The sequence below is a fragment of the Schistocerca serialis genome, chromosome 6 (assembly GCF_023864345.2).
Source record: "Schistocerca serialis cubense isolate TAMUIC-IGC-003099 chromosome 6, iqSchSeri2.2, whole genome shotgun sequence".
NCBI classification, from domain to species: Eukaryota; Metazoa; Arthropoda; class Insecta; order Orthoptera; family Acrididae; genus Schistocerca; species Schistocerca serialis.
The window spans coordinates 133,426,259-133,447,608 of NC_064643.1; the positions used below are offsets into that span (position 1 = coordinate 133,426,259).

The window sequence follows — 21,350 nt, forward strand, 5'->3', positions numbered from 1 at the left end:
CATGTTTGGATACAATACTTTAAAACGGATGTTCTAGATGGCACACCTCATAACTTGGAAAGAAAATTCAATGAATAAATCAGATACTAAGACAGTTTTAAATAAATATACAATCTAACTGATAGGTTTCAGTGTATGTTATCAACATTAACTTGCTTATTACACAAATTTGGCCTTGGGCGAGGCTAGATTAATTCATATACCATCCTTCCTCAGAGGTTTGCTATGTCTCCAGAAACCTTGTATATTCTCACCTGGTACCACTGATATGTATCTACAAAAGGAATTCAATTTTTATTGAGAATCTCAACTGTAGTGTGTCAAGTTTCCTCGTATCTCAGTTCATTGTTTATGACAATACCAGACAGATTAAGAAAAATGTGTCATTTGTACATCACTATCTGCATTCTTGGGGTTACATGTTAGTAAACTAAAATGACAAGTCAAAGCTTGTATTCTCATGTGTAACTTGAGAAAAGTTGGTACACACTTTCAGTATTACATGACTATGAATAAAGTGTATGTTGAATCAAAATTAAACAAATTTTTTGCTTATTTGCAAGTATAAGTGAGCTTTTCACAAGTACACTTGGTTCTTACATTGACCAATTCATTTTCACAGTTAATTGTGCATTATCATTTTTTTAACAGCACAAAAAACACTACCCACACACATCAAGAAATAATTTTTAAACACACTGTAACAGTACCAATAGTTCAAAATTAACCATTACATTCAAAGTTTTATACAAATCAATAGAAAACATTCTCACACTGCATTCTCAGACAGGACATAAAAGATCCCAAATCCACATGATAATTTTCATGTAAATCTTGTAACACAGTAATTGAAGCACCAAGTATGTGGCTTGAATACTGTTCTTACTCTATGACCATCTCGAGTGACTGGACAAATACTAGGGTTTGAGTACTAAGGGATAAGATGAGTCATTAGAGATAAGTATTCATGGTACCAATATAGTATACTGTCTAGATAGCATACTCGTCTAAAAGTAGGAATATCATACCAGTAGAACTATACAATTACTTAGTATCCATGAATAGTAAATTTGCAATGATGGAAAAGGGAGCTCGTAAAATGATATTTAATAGCACAATCAGTTCATACTTATCATCAAATGCCGATCATCTTAGAGGTCACTTGCTCAGTGGTTGGGGCATGGGACCTTCTACTATTCAGTGCAGATAAATAAACAGATTTACAAATGCATGGTTCTCAAGGAAGAGTAAAGGACGTCCATAAAAGTCATGTGACACATACCACAACACACAGAACTTTTTCCTCATTATTTTAACATAATAATAATATTTAAAGAAGGGAGAGAACTTCCAAGCAGTACCTATTTAGCAGAAATTTACAATACCTGTAAACAATATGTAACTATCGATTTAAAGTAAGAGAATTTCCATGAATGTTCCACTCATGAAAGAGGCAAAAGATAAGCCATTTATCATAAACAGAGCACAATGTGTTAAGAATAAAATAATGCAGGTATACTTCCACCAAATTCTACAGAAAAGCTGCTTATGACTTAACAGTTAACCAGAAACAAAACCTGGAAGCTATTATAAAGTTTCAATCTATGTAGCCCTTTGATAATGGTGACATGTAAATTAATTTAGTATTTTCTGTAAAGATTTGCTGCAGGTGCCAACAACAACATTCAGTTTGTAACACTGAATTCTGTGCACTGCAAAAGTATATTTTCATTTTATGTAGTTATTTCCATCTAATGGTGTGGCACATAAATAGAGAGTGTATTTAGTGGTACTAATTATGGAAAGCTGGCCTTTACTGTTTTCACAGTGGCACATCACATCTCTTATACTCTTAAGTGATAAATGATCCATTAAATAAAAATGACTAATGTTCGAATTAATTCACCTAAAAGTCTGATGGAACTGGCATATCTGTCACATTTCTATTTCTTATTCATTCATTTAATTCAATAATTATGACTACTTTGAAGGTAGCATGAAATATGCCAACTTTGTGAATGATACACCATGCCATTCATAATCTTATACCCAAATGAAAGCATGCAACAGATGCATAAGTAAACAATATTTGGATTTTTAAGGCAGATGAATTACCCGATACAAATATTACCACCAGTAAAACAGAAAGTCTGAAAGTATGGTGTAACATTTGAGCTGGAGTTAAGATTGACAATGAAAGGGATAATAGCAGTGTCACATGACCCAACATAGGAAGAACTAGATTCCAACTAATGTCAGCATAAGTACATCTGTATAATTTCTAGCTTGTATGTCCACATTCTTTAGAAATGAATTAGCAGATGCACTAATATCTCATCTCAAACTGTACATTTCCCTACCACTATACACACACAATGTCCTGATATGCACCACCCTATGCAAGTCTGCCTGAATTTTAGTTGCCATGATCAGAAAACTGTCAGTATTTCAACAGCACTTGATAACACACTGAACCAGCCACATTTTCTACACAGGATTAAGAGACATAGTGCACAAACCATTGGCTAGCACTTAACCTGAGGTGGGGAAATCTAAATTATCAATAACTAGTAATACAGCAACATTCATTCCAGGAAACTGCTGGAATATCACAGATAAAGATAACCAGGGACCAGTGCACCAATTCATTCATCCAATTCTATTATCGAGTCCCTCCCCTTACACATTCAGTGTGGATACCACACTGGTGCTTATAAGTAGTCAAAAGACATTGAAACTAACAATTCCCAGTAATGATGCAAGAATGTAAGTCACTATTACATAATAACTTTTGCAGACCCTATGAAACAAATACAGATATATGAGAACAGACAAGCAGAAGCACATAAATACATACATACATTTATATATCAAAAATAAATCTGCAGATTTTCTGCTGCCTACATTGTGACAAATTAGACTGCTTTTCCAGTGGATACTCAATACACCAATGTATCTGAGAAACAATACTTATATATTTTTTTTACACAGAAATTTGACGACATACTGTTGCATGCACACAGGCCCAGATGGGTGCACATGCGAGTGCATGTGCATGTGAATGCACACAATCATACATGAAAGCTCACACATGCACATGCACACATATGAAAGTTCAAGCGCGCGCGCGTGCACGCACGCACGCACACACACACACACACACACACACACACACACACACACACACACACACACACACACACTTTTAAATTTGTTGAAAGATGTAGAACAATGTTCTCCTGTTACAATGGCATGCCTTGAATATTTTTTTTAAATACTTCATTCTTCTTCAAAGGATAACAGTAACATGTAGTAAATACTTGTGACCCTGAAATGCAACAAGAAGTTCTTCCAATCATGTCTAAGTCTTTTGAACGCCAACAAGATGTTCAAAACAGTCTTTTGTGATGCCATATCTCCTCTTCTTACATGGCACTGTTTCCACTTTCAGCTGCAGAGATCTGGTTCAAGCAGGAGCTGCCTCCTCTTCTTCAACTTCCATACGCTGCTCTGGTTCCAGTACCTGATTTGTCTCTGCATTCAGGTCTGCCTGTGCATCCCCTTCTAAAATTATTGAAAAAAATTGTTTCAAACCAAAGGTAACAAAGAATTAGGGAAACAGTTACTGACTGGGATGGTTAACTCTAGCTCTTTTTCTAAGAAAAACTATAAACTGACAAAAGCTGAATCTACAAATTTTCACTTTTTGCCACTGATTTACGTAAATGCAATAAAGTCTATAAGGCACATGGTAGTGAAGGAGACATTCTGTGGCTGCACTTATTTATTTTTCAGAACTGGCCACTTCATCTATACTTATGCCTGGCCACTTCATCTATACTTATGCAAGCACGTTTCAGGATTTTACAGATAATTTATCAGATATGAGGTTTTTGTTGTTAACTCCTCAGCAGCAACAAACAAAGATAATACTGATCCATAGACTTATCTGGAAAGAAACTAACAAAATACACTAGATAACACGTTACAGTTTGCTCCGTAAAAATGGAAGTGGAGATAATGTCTTCAAGTGGAATACATGTAGTGTATGGAAAATAAAATATAAAAATATTTAATATAGAGCAACAATTTCTCTCCAGTATTTTTTCATTCCAGATATCTGCCTAGCTTCAGTTTACATTACCATCTCCTAATGCTAACCTTCTTTCCATTACACAGCTTTATGGCAACCTCTCCCCCCCTTTTTTTAATTTATATTCTGAAGTTTCTCATTTTGTTTACACTTCTCTCTAGTTTCGGTTCCCTGCATAAATTGTTGCTACTTTCATTATGGTTGTCTATTTTTTTTTAATTACCCTACAGAACTCACGTAACTTATGAACTGGCCCTCTGCAACTTTAATTTGTTGGCTGGATGATTAAAGGAATTAAATTACTATGTCATAAGTCCCATTTCCTCGTAGAGAGAGGTCTACATGACTGTACATCAGAGAGAGCCTACCACACAAAACCCAGGGGAAGAAAATACCCGGTTACCAAAGGTCAATGAAGACTAGATAGGGGACAAAAAAGAAGAAAGGGAGGCAGAGGAAGAAAGGCATGCAAGGTATCCCGTTTGGGGAGCACCTGGAAGCCCCCCAAAAGAAGAGTGCAATGGGGGGCATACTTCCCCCACTTACCAGAAGTCTCCACTCAGAAATTGCTGAGGAAGGACTAGCAACACAGTTATGGCAAGAGAAACACAAATAGATAAAAGATTAACAAGTCAAACAGAGTACATGAGAGGGGGGAGGATGAGTAAAAGAGCAAGCAAGGTGAAGGCCAGGATACTCCATTAAGTCCAGACAGCCACAGTCCAATCTGGGTAGAGGAGGCAACAGTGTGATAAGACCCCACAGGCCCAGTAAGGTTAAGTGGCCTTCCCTTAAAGTGAGCAATAAAAGCCCCCTTCATGAATAAAATGTAAAACTAAGTCAGTCGCTGAGGCATCGTCTCCTAACAACGTGGGTAGCGAGTGAGGGAGATTTAAGAGTCTGCCGCAGGGTGGCTAGGTTGGGACAGTTCAGCGAAATGTGGACCACTGTGAAATAGGAACCACAACAATAGTGGGGTGGGTCCTCACGATGGAGGAGATAACCACAAGTCAGCAAAGTATGGCTGATGTGGAGCTGGCAAAGGACAGTAGGGCCCTTGTGAGAGGCCTGCATGGAGGACCTCCACAGACTCTTAGTTTCCTTTGTCACCTGTAGCTATTTTGATGAAGTTAGAGTGCACCATTCTGTATTCCAGATCCCTAAAACTTGATGGCATAATACCACTTGGGGGTCTGTTTACAGAATATCAATCTCAAGAGTCAGTTTACTGGCAGCCAATTTGGCGGGGCAACCAGCGAGTTCATTCCCTAGATTCCAATGTGGCCCAGGGTGCAGACGAAGGTCACTGAGTGTCCATGTTGTTCAAAGGACACAGAGAATCCTGGATAGCCATGATCAAGGGATGGCGAGGGCAACACTGGTAGAGAGTTAGCAAACTGTTCAAGGAGTCACTGCAGATAAGAAAGGAACCACCACTGCAGAACAGGTATGCTCAGGAGAACGAGATGGCTACCAACTCCACAGTGAAAACACTACAGCCATCTGGCAAGGAGTGCAGTTCAGCAAGTCCTGCATAGTATACGTGAAGCCAACAGGACCAGCAACCAGCAAGCCATCAGTATAGACTACTTCTGAATCCCAGGATGCAACAACGATAGAGAAAAACTGACAACAAGGGGCCTCGTGATGAACAGAGTCTTTCAAACGACGTGATAAGTCAAGGCGAAGGTGTGACTGAGTGATGCACCACAGAGGTGTTTGTGAGCAGCACAGAGGCGAGGTGGTAGAGGAAAATACTGAAGTTCAGAGAGGAAGGACCGGACGCGGACTGTGATCGTAATTCCCGATCTGATACGCTGTTGCAAGGGATTGACTTTGTGTTTGAAATGAGGAGACGTTAGTTCAGTCGCATAGAGGAGATGTGAACATGTGTAGGATAACTGACAAGCTGTTCTTGACACCTGATCCGCAATGGAGGGACACCAGCCTCCATGAGAAATCTGTTCACAGGGCTATTTGAAAAGGATCCTGTCACAAGTCGAACCCCACAGTGGCACAGTGATGTATCGGCTCCAGTTCCCACAAAGCTGAGGGTAATGCCAAACCATATGCCAAAATCCCATAGTCAAGATGAGCTTTGTAAAGCTGCATATGGGTAGTGGAATATGAATCCCAGCTAGTGCTACCAAGGCAGTGAAATGTATAAAGGTGCAGCCAGCACTTTTGCTTAAGCTGGCAAAAATGGAAAGCCACAACAACCAAATGTCAAAGAGCAATCTGAAAAAGCAGTAAGTATCCACCATATTGAGTACTTGGCATGGGGGTAAAGTTCTGGTTTTGGATGAACAGTACAATGTCGACAGATGTGAGTCTCGGTGGCTGAAAACTGACAACCATTGGTGAGGGGCCATGCCTGCCTCTTTCGTATGGCACCTTGCAATCGAAGTTCTGTGGCACCCACACTAGAGGAGCAATAGTAGAGGCAAAAGTTGTCAGCGTACAAGGAAGGTGATACTAAGGAGTCCACAGCTGCTACTAGGTCATTGGTGGTTACTAGAAAGAAAGGGACACTCGGTATAGAGCCCTGTGGTCCCCACTCTCTTTAACATGGGGAGAACTGTGGGAGGCACCACTTTGAACCCGGAAAATATGAGGAGACAAGAAATTCTGGATAAAAACTGAGACAGACCCCAGAGACCCCGCTCATGAAGTTAGTGATGCTGTCGTGGCACAAGCCTTTTGCAGGTCAAAAAAGACTGCTGGTAAATGTTGACATTGGATGAAAGCTGTTAGGATGGCAGACTCCAGGTAAAATAGATTATGAGCAGTGGAATGACCCTGGCGAAAGGAGCTCTGTGTGTGTGTGTGTGTGTGTGTGTGTGTGTGTGTGTATTTTTGACAAAGGCCTTCTTGGCCAAAAGCTCATTTTGTGACTTTTTGTCATGCGTATTTGTGACTGCATTTCCATTATATGGTGAGTAGCAACAATCCTCCTCACAATATTGTTATATTCCATCCTGGATTTTCGATTGTTTTATTTAACAAAAAACTGTAGAAAATGCTGAAAGTGGAAACACCAGTTCAAAATCATAAACATGGTCTAAGCACAATCTGCACCAAGAAAACCATCTGACGGAGAGGTGGAAGGAAGAGGATAGTGAAAGTATAAGCTTGCAGCACAGAAAGAAAGTTACGCTGCAAAGGCTGGGGTCCTGCTGTAGTCTAGCACATACTTTCAACAGAGTTGTAAGCCCCCTTCGGGCACTTTATTTGGTCAGGATCCCAAATACATGATAGTAATTGACAGGGAGGGGCAACGATTCTATTCTGCTGAATCCCCTTTGACCTGGAATCTTGGATGGGTCAGCCTGCTGCTACCTGATGACCAAGAAACTATACAATTGAAGTTTAGTTCTGTAAATTATTGGAACAACACAATTTTTTGGAAGAAAGCTTCGAAATATTTTACAAATGGCATCAGAGATCAAAAATGGTACAGTGCAATGTCAGTTACAAACCATGTTTTGCGCCGTTCACAACTAGAATTGTTAAGCACATCAATTAATATTTGATGAAAAAATTCCTTTTCACGAAGGAAACCCGGTATTTAATACCAGACATTCCCCAAAAGCAATAGTAAGAAGTTACAGCAACTATGAAACAATAACCCTCAAGACCATGGTAAAATTTACTGTAACACTTATTGATCAGTTGGGTGCTTATGAGTGCAGTCAATATATAAACTGTACTAGCTGTCTCCCACACTCATCCGCACTCACCTTCATATGGACTATTGCTGCTGTTGTGGCCGTCTTCAATCTGAATACTGTAGTTCTAACTGCTAGTCTATCCTGCTAAGTCTCTTTACCTATGCATAACTACTGCAACCTATATGTACTTGAGACTGCTTACTTTTAGTCAAGTCTTGGTGTCTATCTACAATCTTTACCCCCAGACTTCATCTCATTACCAAACCAACTATTACATCATGCCTCAAAATGTGACCTATCAACTAATTTATCTTTTAGTCAAATTCTGCTGAAAATTGCATTTCTCCCTGACTGAATTCAGTACCTCATCACTAATTATCTGATCTAGACAATTGATAAAGTACAGCATTCTTCAGTAACAGCAGTTTTCAAAAGCATCTATTTTCTATTCGTCTGTACTGTTTATACATGCATCTTTCACTTCCGTACAAAGCTACACCCCAGACAAATGCCTTCCAGAAACTTCCTAACATTTAATTTACATACAATGTCAACTAATTTCTCTTTTTCAGAAAAAGTCGATCAATGCAGGTGTTTTTCTCTCTGAATAGCAAAATGCATCTATTACATCTGGTATCTTTTTTCCTTTCCTTTACTTTTCTTGATATTCATCTTATAACCTCTTTTCAACACATTATGCCTTCTGCTGAACTGATCTTCACAGTCTTTTGCTGCCTCTAACGAAATTACAATGTCATCGGCAAACCACAAACTTTTTATTTCTTCCTCTTCTTCAATTAACTTCCCAAATTTCTTCTTGGTTTCCTTTACTGCTTGATCTGTGTGCATAATGAACAATGTTGGAGTTATGTCTACAACCCTGTTTTACTGTCTTCTCAATAGCTGCTTTCCTTTCATGTCCTTCGACTCACGTAACTGCAGTCTGGTTTTTGTACAAATTGTAGACAAGCTTCCACACGCTATATTTTATTTCTATTACCTTCAGAATTTCAAAGAACATGTTCTAGTCAACATTGTCAAAAGGGTTCTCTAAATTTATAAAAACTATAAGGATAGGTTTGCTTCCTTCAGTCAATGTTCTAAGCTGTAGGGGCACTACTGATTTGTGTTCCAATATTTCTCAACAAATTCAAACTGATCTCTGCTGAGATCAGTTTCATCCTTCCATCTGTCCAACAATAATCTATGTCATTGTTGTCCTGGATGGTGAGTGTTCATCAGAGACAAGGATATTGTCATGAGTGCCCCAGGGAGGCAATAAGACTGCTCTTGTTCTCTGTATACATTCATGATCTGATGGATGGTGTGAACAACAATCTGCAACTGTGGCTGATGACATTGTACTGTATGGGAAAGTTTTGTTGAGTGACTGTAGGAGGATACAGGAGGACAGACAGAATTTCTATTTGGCGTGATGAATCACAGGTCAGTCTAAATATAGGAAAATGTAAGTTAATGCAAATGGATAGGAAAAACAATCCCATAACTTTCAAATACAGCATTAGTGGAATGCTGCTTGCTCAATTAAATATCTCTGTGTAATGCTGCAAAGTGATACAAAATGGAACAAGCACATGTCAGTATTTGGCAAGGCGGATGGTCGATTTTGGTTTATTGGGAGAATTCTAGAAAACATAGTTCATCTATAGAAGAGATCATGCGTATAGCACTATGGCTCCATTCATGAATACTGCTGAGTGTCTGGTATCCCCAGCTGGTCCGATTAATGGAAGACATTGAAGCAATTCAGAAGCTTACTCCTAGATTTGTTACCGGTAGGTTCAGTCAACACAAGTATTATGGAGATGGTTAAATAAGAAACCCTGACGGGAGACAATATTCTTTTCGCAACGCACCTTTGAGGAAATTTAGAGAAATGTAATTTGTGACTGCAAATGATTCTACTGCCACCAACATACATTTCACATGAGGACCACAAACACAAGATAACACAAATTAGAGCTCGTATGGAGGCATACAGAAAGCTGTTTTTCCATAGCTCTATTTGCAAGTGGAACAGAAGAGGGAACAACAAGTAGCAGTGCAACATACCCTACACCATGCACCATACAGTTGCCTGCAGAGTATGTATGTATTATGTATATTTGTAGATGAAGATATTCAGACTCGTTAGTAAGTAACTTCTTTGGATTTGGAATTATTACTTCTTGAAGTATGAGGATGTTTCACCTGTCTCGTGTATCTTCTTTACCATGCAGAATGGATTTTGTTACAGATGGTTCTCTTAAGGATCTCAATAATTCTGAGGGATGACATTTATTCCAGCTGTCTTGTTCCAACTAACCCTTTCAGTGCTGCTGGTGCTGATTATGGGTTTCAGGAGTCTAAACATCTAAGGTCATCATTCATCAGTCTCTTATTCACCCTATCCCCAAGGACGGATTTTGTATTCCCCCAGCCAACAGCCTTGCCACAGTGGTAACACTGAAGTTAAGCACTGTCAGGCTTTGCTAGGACTTAGATGGAAGACTGTCTGGTCCGCTGAGCACTGTTGACATGCGGGGTGCACTCACCCCTTGTGAGGCAAATTGAAGAGCTACTCGACTGAGAAGTAGCGCCTCCAGTCAGGAAAACTGACAACAGTTGGGAGAGCGATGTGTTGACCACATGCCCCTCTGTATCTGCATCCAGTGATGCCTACATGCTGAGGCAGTTGGTCAGTATTGTTGGGTCTTCCAAGGCCTGTTGGACGGTGTTTAGTGTTAGTATCCGTCTGTGACTAGACTTGATCCAATGTCTAAATACGAGAATGTTTTCCAAATGTTTGCATAATGTGTATCTGAGGCAGGATGTGGGTACCAGCCCACTATTCACCTAGTGAGATGTGTGAAACCGCATCCATCCTAGCCAGCTCACCAGCCCTCATCATTAAGCCATGAGGTGGATTCAATCCAGGTCAAGCTCACTCACTCCCCCCCCCCCCCCCCCCCCCCCAAAGTCCCAAGAGCAGCAAGTTAACGTGTTCAGCTATCCAGGATGATGGCTTTCATGGTCTCACATCTGCCAAGTTGGTTTCCTGTATATAAAACTTCTATATTTTACTTCCATCTACATTCATTCATTGATATTACTTCCACCTATCAGCCTTCCTTTATTTGCCACTAAGCTCTAAATATTAGTATGATGCTTCCCTTTTCTCTGATCTCTCTCTAATTTTCCTATATTTACCTTATTTGCCTATGTCCATTATTTTCATAGTCATGTATGCTTCTATTGCTTTGCTTTTGTCCTCCAGTCATGTCTGATTTGCCATTTTGCACTTGCTGTCAGTCTCATCTTTAGATGTCTGTACTTCATTTTTCCAGCTTCATCTACTATAAGCTTATGTTCTTTTTCCATCAATTACCTTTAGTATTCTATTTGTTGCTCACGGACTGCTATCTGGCCTCATGTTTTTGCATACTTGAAAACCTGCTGCTTTCACTGCTACATTTCTCAAAGCTACTCATTGTATTCAGTTTCCTAGCTTCAGTCAATCACTGCCTACAGCCCCTTTTAAAACTCTCAACAATCTCTGGTTCTCTCAACTTCTTCAGTTTTAATCTGCAGTTCATAACCAGTAAATTACCATTCAAGTTTAATATGCTCCTGGAAATATTTTGCAGTTTAAAATCTGGTTTCAAAATCTGTTTCTCCATTATGTAACCTATCTGAAATCTTGTGATGCATACCCAGTCTCTTCTACTTAAAGTGCCCTCCTTCCTCGATTTGTATACCAAGTGTTTGCAATGATTAAATTGTGCTCTGAGCAAAATTCGAGCATACAACTTCCTCTTTCATTACTTTCCACCAGCTCATGTTGTCTCACTATTTTTCCTTCTGTCTTTTCCTGCTACTGAATTCTAGTTGCTCAACACAATTACATTTTCATTTCCCTTAATCTAAATATAATCTTTAATATCATTACAATTTTTTTTCTTAATATCTTCATTTGTGGAGCTAGCTGGCTTATACACTTTTACTACAGAGGTGAGTCATGGCTTTGCGTCTATCTTGACTATGATAATACCATATGTTCATTATCTCGTACATAGTAGTTCACTCACATTTCTTATTTGTTATTAGTCTTACTCCTGTCCTACCACTATTTGATACTGAGTACATAAGCCTGTACTCATCTGACCAGAAGGTGTGTTCTACCTGCCACCTCACATCACTAATTCCCACTACATGTAACTTAAACCTACCCAATACTCATTTCACCTTTTCTAAAATACCTACACAAATACAGGATCTAATATTACACAAGCCAACCTGAAGAATGCCAGATGTATTTTTTTGATCATAACATCTCCTGAGTAGTTCCTAACCAGAGACTGAATTGGAGACTACTTTATCTCCAGCATGTTTTACTGAAGAGGGTGCCATCATCAGTAAATAATAAAGTAAAGCTGCATATCCTCAGTAGCTATAATGTGGCTGCTATTACGAGGCCAACTGTTGTCCCTGGAAGTGCAGAAAACATTTCTGTTCTTCAGTAACTCTGTCTTAGTGGGACCTCCGTGTTGTTTCACCTGCTGTACTGCTGTTGGTATCACTGAGTCATGCAAGCCAACCCACCATAGTTCATGTAACCCAGGGGAGAAGAGGTAATGATGCACAGTCCACGACAGCAACAAAAATGTTTTACGACCTCTGGAAAAGTTATTCTAGCCACTACATATCCTTCCTTTACACATTCATCTTTCTTGTTGGTACCTTTCCTTTGACAAAGTAACTACTTAAAAAACACTAACACAATTTCATCATCAGATATGTGTTTTTGTGAGACAGTCCTAGTGAATTGTTCGATTTTAGCTACCCTACTACTGTCCCAAATACTGATGATCTAATTTTTGACACTTCGGATTTTAGTATTGATCCTTTATCTTTGCACATTTTCTTTGAATGTTATGTAACTTGTCATAATAGCTTTGGAACAATGAAACATTTAAATGACATAACTGTAAATAAAATATTTTATAGTTATGTTTCGCTTATAACAGTTATACTGCAAGATGTTTACTAAGAGAAAATAAAATAAAGAATCCAGTGTTTATGTATTAACTTACCGTCACGTTCTTCTTTGGCATTGTTGTTATTTTCTTCTACCTCCAGCTCATGATCTCCTCCAATTACTATATTATTGTCAGGTAATGTCACTGATTGCTCTGAAATTCAACTTTCAGATTAAAATGTATTCTGTTACATCTGAATGAACATGCCATGCCACTTTTAAAAAGTGACTGGCTAAAATTGTTTGTCTACTCTCTATTAAGAATGACATAACAAATATCACACAGGTATCAGAATAACGTCACAACTGAGTATTTTAAGCTACAATTCAGCGCCTGAGTGTGCATCAGTTAAAATGGATTCCTGAAAATTTAATATCCATAAATCAGTCCTGTTGCTACAAATCAGTATAAATACCGAAACTGAAAAATATCACTATGAAAACATGTTTCAAATATATACACATATAACTGATCAATAAAACAAATTAATATATACAGTGGGCAGATAATATCAGCAGTTACAAATTCATCTGCAACACAAAATATGCAAAGGCTCATTAAGACAAGAAACAAATAGAGAAAGACTGTCACCATGTTTTATAGAAATGAGTAACACCTCAGCAGTAATTGAAATTTTAATTTTATCCCAAATGTGTAAAGATTATGTTTTCATGCAAAATTAATAGAACATTGATAATGATGTGCATATTCCACAGCCAAACAACAGAAAGCAAAATGCCACAATGCTGTGCTTGGACGCAACTTCCACTGTAGATAATGAGAATGGCACCTTGCTGAGTCCAGCATAATGTCCTATCAACAAACAAACACACACACACACACACACACACACACACACACACACACACACACACAAACAAACAAACACACAAAGAAAAGAGAAGAAATAAGCACCAAATTCTGAAATTAAGTGAACAAGAAAGTTAGTGAATAAAGAAACAGCAGCAACAGCTATAAGAAAAATAATGCTACAAATACATAGTTGAGAAAGCAATATTATTTTCTGTTTAACATTGTCCTAACTACAGTAACCAACACCATCTAGAGAGAATGGAACAGACCACAATACCATTAGTAATTTCAGCCAAGAAATGTGACAAACAGAACCATCCCATAGAAATTTACAGAAAGTGGAAATTCAAGTAAATGATAAATGCTTCTTACAATAACAGCATATTTTCTGTGAATTCTTTAACATCTTAGTTTCCATAACTGGAAGTGCTTTATTTTGTATTAAAGAACTATATTTACATCCCCACACAGAAACTAAAAATATATGGAACAAAACAGACAGGAAGTGTCCAGTTATGTATCAATAAGAGAAAATTATAGTTTGCAGAGGGAGAGTTTGAAGAGTTAGGAGCCTGTTTGGTTGCACACGAGGTGTGAAGAAAGGACAGAAGGTGGGTGGGTGGGAGGGAGGGAGCGAAGGGAGGGAGGGAGGGAGGGAGGAAGGAAGATTCATGATTAATGTCCCACTGACAGTGCTGTTTGCCTTAAGCAATTAAGGGGAATCATAGAAAACCTAAATTTGGACAGCTGGGTCACGATTTGAATCATGGTCCTCTCAAATGCAGGTATAGTGTGCTAACCACTGTGCCACCTCATCTGGTATGTACTTAAACTAAAAAAGAAATAGGAACTTGGTGCTATTAGCTTTCGTCTGCCACTCTTTGATCAGCTACAATTAAGCTGTTACTATTTCTATTTTCTGTTTATTGTTTCCATCTGCATTTTTCTTTATAGACTATTAAAAACTAAAGAGAAAAATGTGGTTCATAATACAAATGAGCATACTCCTGTCTTCTATTTATTCACACATATCATCAGCATGGGTTCTGCTTTGGCTCACTTGAATACCAACACAGAACAATTGTAAAACATTTGTTACAAAGCTCTGCTCAAACATCTCTTACTGTGATTATATTCACAATTGCTTAATGTCAATATATGGAAAGAGCCACAGTCTCCCAAAAGCAGGCACATGAAAAATATAAACATATCTCAGACACATTGAACAATGTAACTGCTACACAACAACTGGAAGAATGCTACTGATTATGAAATCATTCGAATAGTGGAACAGTGGCGTATATAATACAATTCTAAATCTGATCAAAATACCTCCAGATTTCTAGTTAATAAGAATAGGTGCTAGCGTTTCCTCATAGTTTTTCGCAGTGGCATAACTGGATGAAATGTTCTCTGTTTTCAAACCATGTCAACCAAGATATTAGTTCTCGAGTCTTTGACAGTTGTCGCCATCACTGTCATCAGGTATTAAAGCTTTTAACTGACTGGACAGGTAAGGTGTCTTACACACAATGCACGAGCATCCAGTTTGTTCCACAGGTACACCAAATTAATCTGGACCATCTCTGGAATGCTGTGGATGATGTTGCTTTGCATGTTTAAGACGAGTATTTTGCCCATCCAGCAATCAGTTCTAATTCCTGAGGACAGTGATGGTGACAACTGTTGAAATCATGAGAATTATCTCAACTGACATGGCTTGAAAACTGAAAACATTTTATCCAAGGTACTACAGTACAATCAATGAACAAAGATCCCCGACAACTGCAAGAGCTGTTGCCAGATTTCCACTGAAGCGCAAATGACTGCAGGTGAAAACAACTGTATACACAACTGTGAGTGAGGCTTTGCACTGAGATGTATACAAAACCACATCATGTCAATAGTTTCGCTAAACGCGCAATGCAACCAAATCAAACCCACTGCAACTGTCAGATCCCTTCTGTCGACACCCCTAACATAGTGTTTGATAATATTACCCAATACAGAAATTTTGCAGACATAATCCTAGAACTCAACTTGATCTTCAGGGTGGTTGTACACCAATGCAGCCACGGTCAGGGCCAGCTTTGCGACTGATCAGATGTGACCAAGTTTACATGGAAAGTGGCTGTACAACATGCACACAGTCAACTTTGGGCAGCCGCAGTATTTTGTCACATGTTCAGTCTTCGGTCAGTGAGCCTGCTGAGGCCAAAGCTGTGTGCATTTGCACGGGGCAGTGTGCATGCTAGACTGCCAATGTGTGGCCAGCTGTTGATGCACTTCCAGCAGTGTGTATGTTTTGCATTTGATTATTTGTTAGTAGCTACATTTCTGAAAAGGACCTTTCAGCCATAACGAACTTGGATACAGTGAAATTTATTATAAAAATTAGGGAGAGGCCTACTTTGTGACTTTTGATCTATAGACTAAGGAACAAAAAACACTGTTAAGTTCTTTTACCTTTATTCATATTTAATTAACAAAACACGTACATTTAATTCAGTGAATGTAATCCAACTGCCATTGCAGAGCATCTTCATACAACAAGTAATGGGCCAATACATTTCTGTAGTGTGAATTGGATTTATGTCTGTGTATTCATTATGGAATATCCTCATCTACACAATTTGTTCAATGTACGTAGAAATTGCACACCACCTCTGTTCTGTACATAGTCGTGCAGAATGCAATATTCCTTCATGACACCTATAGCAAAATCCATGTCTATATTTAGGTGCCTGTGAAAGGCCTGCTACTCTTATTTGCCATATCATGAATGTGCACTCTATGAAACATCTTGCTCAAGAATGACAAGTACTTTGTTTTTCACATCAAGTCTTAGACCAAGATATGGATACACAGTTCTGTGTGACTGTGGAAAGGTGTCATCAGCAACAAATATGCAAGGCACTGGGGTTTTGTTGATGTCTGAAATGTATTTGTCATCTGGAATGTCCATGTTATTAGACAGTATTCACTTATAGAACACTGATTGTTGAAATATTATTGAGTCAGCACTTTTACCACACACAATCCCACATTTATAGCAACAAATTTATAGTCTGCATCGTGAACAGGCATTAATACAACAGTTAAAGAACGCTGATGCACTGTTTGCCGTTTTCATCAGTTACGCATGCTTTCCACCAATGGCATTAAGACAGTTTCGTAAACTAGTCTTAATTTCAAATTCTTTTGCTATTTGCTGCCAGCCATTTTTTGTCAGCTCTGACATATATTCCTTTTTCAAGATAATCCAGATGATGAACATACCCTTCTGACAGTTTTTCTGATAGTTGCGACTCCAAGTGGAAAAGCACGATGTTAATCAACATATGAATTTCCAGTCGCTAGATATCTGAAAGGGAGAAATTACTAATTAGTCCACAGATTCATAAAACAGGTTACATTTCAGGCAACCTTTCTCGAACAAAATTTCTTGTAACATTTTGTTACAATTATCTTACAAGCACAATTATTCCTACTATTTTTGAAAAATTATGTGTACGTCCCAACAATTTCTACCACATATGGTGTGCAGAAACTCCTCCAACATATCATTACACATAGCTTCAACTGACAAAGAAGAAACTTTATTGGTAGTTCAAATAATATTTCATTATTACAGATATGTCCGTTACAGAAGAAATGGCGTAACATGAAAGATTTCTACAGCCGACAAAAATGGAGACCAACTGGTAAAAGTGGTTCTGCAGCTATGAGACAGATGCAATATCTGTATTTCAGTCTAGTATTGTTTGTAAATAATACCACCACATCTTTGCATACACACAGTAGCATACCACCTTACAACTGCCGAGATTCAGGGTTCACCTGAAAATAGTTTCAAGTGGACCGTACCAGGCTGTTGAGTAATAAAAGTAAAACAAAACAAAAAGTAGGCACAAAACTAACTGAAATGACACACACACACACACACACACACACACACACACACACACACACACACACACACACACAACAAATGAAGCCAAGTTCTTTTCTTAGCTTTGGTCAGTGAAAATATTCTGGCGTCTGAAACTGTCTGTAAAACAATATATCTTAAGTATTATTGAAGCATCTCAATCACAACCTAGTTAACCAAACACTTCCTCCCACAAATGCTACCCACAGTATGTTTTTCATTCTTCACAACCACCATGTGGATATTCCACACAATACTATCCTCTAGCTACACCATTACCTTCTGATCCAACAGACTATCATCAGCAAAGCTATCCCATGCTATCTGGTTCTTCTTCTTCTTCTTCTATTTCTTCTCCACAAAATGATACTTCAACAGAGTACCCACCAGAAACAACTGATGATGGCAGTACTGACAATAGTGTTGCCTCACCAGTACTCAGATGTTTCGATGAATCATGAAGTTGATATTACTAAGTAAAGTAATGTTTTACAATTGTAATATTATTAAAATTATTCTGTAATAAAGCTTACTTTAAAATAATTAGCAGTTTCTCTTCATTTCCTAAACATATCTGCATTGCTGTGTCTACATCCCTCTTTGTTGTCTCCAATTTTTTAAAATATTTCATGAAAACTTTTTACAGACATTCAAGTGAAATTAACAAATTTACCTTCCTGTTTGCGAAGTTCACATAGAAGGCAACAAACATTCTGTCTGTAGACTGGGATTACAATAACATATTTTACTCTTTTGTTTCATCCCACAATCCTAGTGTTACGCAGCTTTAGTGATCTCCATAAACTCCACTGCATGGCTGAGCTGTGGTCAACTGACTGCCAACAGTGTCAGACAGGTGCAGCTCAGGCTGTAGTAGCTGGAGACTGCTGCTGATACAACAAGGACTGCGCTACCAAGCGGTTGCTACATCTCAAGGAGCAGCCAGAGTGGAAATATCAACAACACAGCTAGAAGGCACAGCCATTGCAGCAGCAGTGGCCCTATTACCTCATGTCCAAGACACACGGACGTCTTGTAGCTTACATGATAAAAACTGATGCTGTACCAACAAGGAAGATCCTGGGCCACATAAATACCCATCATTGTTAGTGAAAGATATCACAGTCTGCTGGCCACCTGCCCCAAGGAGCGACCTATGTTGGTTCGCGAGTACAAAAATACTAGCTGCAGCCCTGCTGTGCTGTGGGCTTATTGTGCTGTAACCGGTGGGCCACTTCGGGCTGGATCTTGCCCTGTGCCATACAGTTGCTCATTTGCCATACCTTGAGCAGGCAAACTCTTGGCAGCATTCCTCTGCTCTGGGCAGACATTGCTATGGTGAGCCGTCCTGCACCAAGTCCACTTCGTGATCCTGTGCGCCCCACTGCACCTCATCTGCAGTTACTTGTTTGCTTAGAGGCAGTGGAGCTGCCACATTAGAACACTGACTTGCTGGCGTCAGTAGCCTTGACTTGCCATTGGCATCATCCTTTCCTCACCTGCATGACATCAATGAGCTGTCTGTGGGCCACAGTGCCTTGCCTGTCGGCTGTATATCGCTAGCAACTGGAGGGCATTGGTCTGTCTGGACATCAGCATGACTATTTTTGTAGTACTGAATAATAAATGTGTGGTTTATCAATGCTGTTTCATTGATGCTACATTGGACATTAATAGGCATCCACTCACTGCCTCACTGCTACCCAACCTGCATTGTAGAATAGCAGCATTCTGACCTCCAACTACACCATTCCACCATCCACCAGAGGTTAACCACCCTGATTGCTATAAAATTATGACAGATCTTTTACATGGAGCATTATAATAATTCTAACTAATTATCTAAACTTACAGAAGTGCCTCAAAAATTCAATTGAGAGAGGAGAAAAATTATCAAATATAATTATAGACATTGAAGAAGTTGCTATACATTTGCAAGTAATTATAAAACACAACCTTTCACGGATTCTAGCGTGTTGTGGCATCTTATGTAATGAACCAACTGACAACATAATCAAAACAGCGACAAACTCAGGCAAAAACTTAAGTGGTTGTGTTACTTATATGAAATGCTTGGGTTAATCAATGACAAATCAAAGAATGAGAAATAGATGAAAGGGAGTTCAATCATGAGAAGATTTCAGTATGATCTGTTGCAATGATTTCATCATTTACCACTTGGAATTACGCACATGCTATTAAACCACAGCAACTTTACTACCCAATTGTTCTGGATACGGAAAACAGTGCAGTCATCATAAAGCAGAAAAGAAGCGATTTATCTGACATCTAGAAGAACATGAACATGAGCATTGGCTTCGGGCAAAGGATGGAAGTTTTTCCAAAACTTTTAAGTTTATAAACTGTTTGCATGCCATCGTGGTGAAAGCATATCATGCACGGCAAAATGATGCTATCCAATATCATCGCTTAGGCAACTGTGGTGCACCGAGGGCCATAGATGACAAGGGTAAATGACAGCTGCAGTGATGTTTATGGATGAATAGACATACAACTGTAGAGCGACGGACTGCTTAGATACAACAAGGGGTTACCAACAATGTCACCTCAACTACCATTCTGCAATCGTTGCCGTGAATGGGTCTCCACAGCAGGTACCTGGTTCATGCACCCATACTGACTGCTGTTCACTGGCGACAAAGAATGGGTGCACATCAATACCACAACTGCATGTCCACTGAGAGGCCGCAGGAAGCCTTTTCAGATGAATCGCATTTCACATTCCAGTGGCATGAAATTTTTGAAAGCAAACACTCTCCAACAATGAGTGCAAGGGTCCAGGCCGTCTAGTAAGAAACAATATGTTGTTTTTGTTTCTTACTAGACGGCCTGGACCCTTAGAAACAAAAACAACATATTATGTAGTAACGAGAAAATTATATGTATCATATTGTGTTATTGTATAAAATTATGTATTTTTTTTTTATTATTTATTTTTGAGAATATCTGCGTCGGCGAGTAATGAAACCGCCACAGACGATAAATGTCGAACAAAGATTAAAATAAGTAACTAGTATATAATACGTGACGAATAGCAATTTCTTTGTCTTCTTCATCTGGGAGTCGAACGAGTAAGATATCCTGTGTCGTAGTAGCGAACGCTAGTGTAGCATTCTTTTGTCGAGACTAAGAGATGTACGCCATTACGTGTGAATTCATAAAGGTGTGTAAAAATTGAAATATTTAAATGTTTTAATAGAGTTATGTAAATGAAAACTTGCATTATTAATTGTTAAAGCTTGCTTGCCTATTATCCCATCCTGTTGAGACATTTTTCAGTTATATAAATATTATCTGTGGTGCTGAGCTGCGTGGCGAACGAAAGAGCCGCTGCCGCGGTGTATTCAAACGACTTCCAATATAGTCTATCATACCGCAAGGGAGCGGTAAAGTAACAGTAAAATAATATTATTTCTTTTAGCTTCCAGACTTGCAGTGCAGATCAACAGATTTTATGATGTGTTGCAGGTTGACGCGGGCTGCTGATAGTATATAACTCACAGTACAAATAAGTTAATGTACCGTCAAAATCTAATAGGAATCTTGCGGTGCTCCGTTCTGGTCTGGCAAACTTTATAGTGAAAACGTATTTTTTTTAATAAGAGTCTCATGTTCTTGTGCTAGTCGTGGTATTGAATGGTGTTTTACCGAGAAACAAAATCCACTGCAAAATTTTGTTGTTGAACGATCATACGAACTGTAACATCCGTGTTCATAACCAAGTAATTTCAATTTTCAATAACTATAAAGTAGGGAAGATATGTTGATTTTTAGAATGAGTT

The 21,350-nt window shown here is 38.7% G+C and overlaps 1 protein-coding gene across 3 annotated transcripts in view; it reads right to left on the reverse strand.

Annotated features, from left to right (window-relative positions):
* Positions 1-269: 269 nt before the first annotated feature.
* The window catches only part of LOC126483640 (uncharacterized), an 83,302-nt gene continuing 62,221 nt past the window's right edge, over positions 270-21,350 (reverse strand). For 2 of the 3 annotated variants that reach the window (XM_050106695.1, XM_050106696.1), the window contains 2 exons: positions 12,858-12,956; positions 270-3,564 (listed from right to left, as the gene is read on the reverse strand). In XM_050106695.1, the coding sequence (XP_049962652.1) occupies positions 3,467-3,564; positions 12,858-12,956 (197 nt within the window). In that variant the 3' untranslated portion in view covers positions 270-3,466. Of the gene's footprint in view, positions 3,565-12,857; positions 12,957-16,101; positions 16,981-21,350 lie in introns of those variants that run through there. The other variant, XM_050106697.1, reaches the window with a different exon arrangement.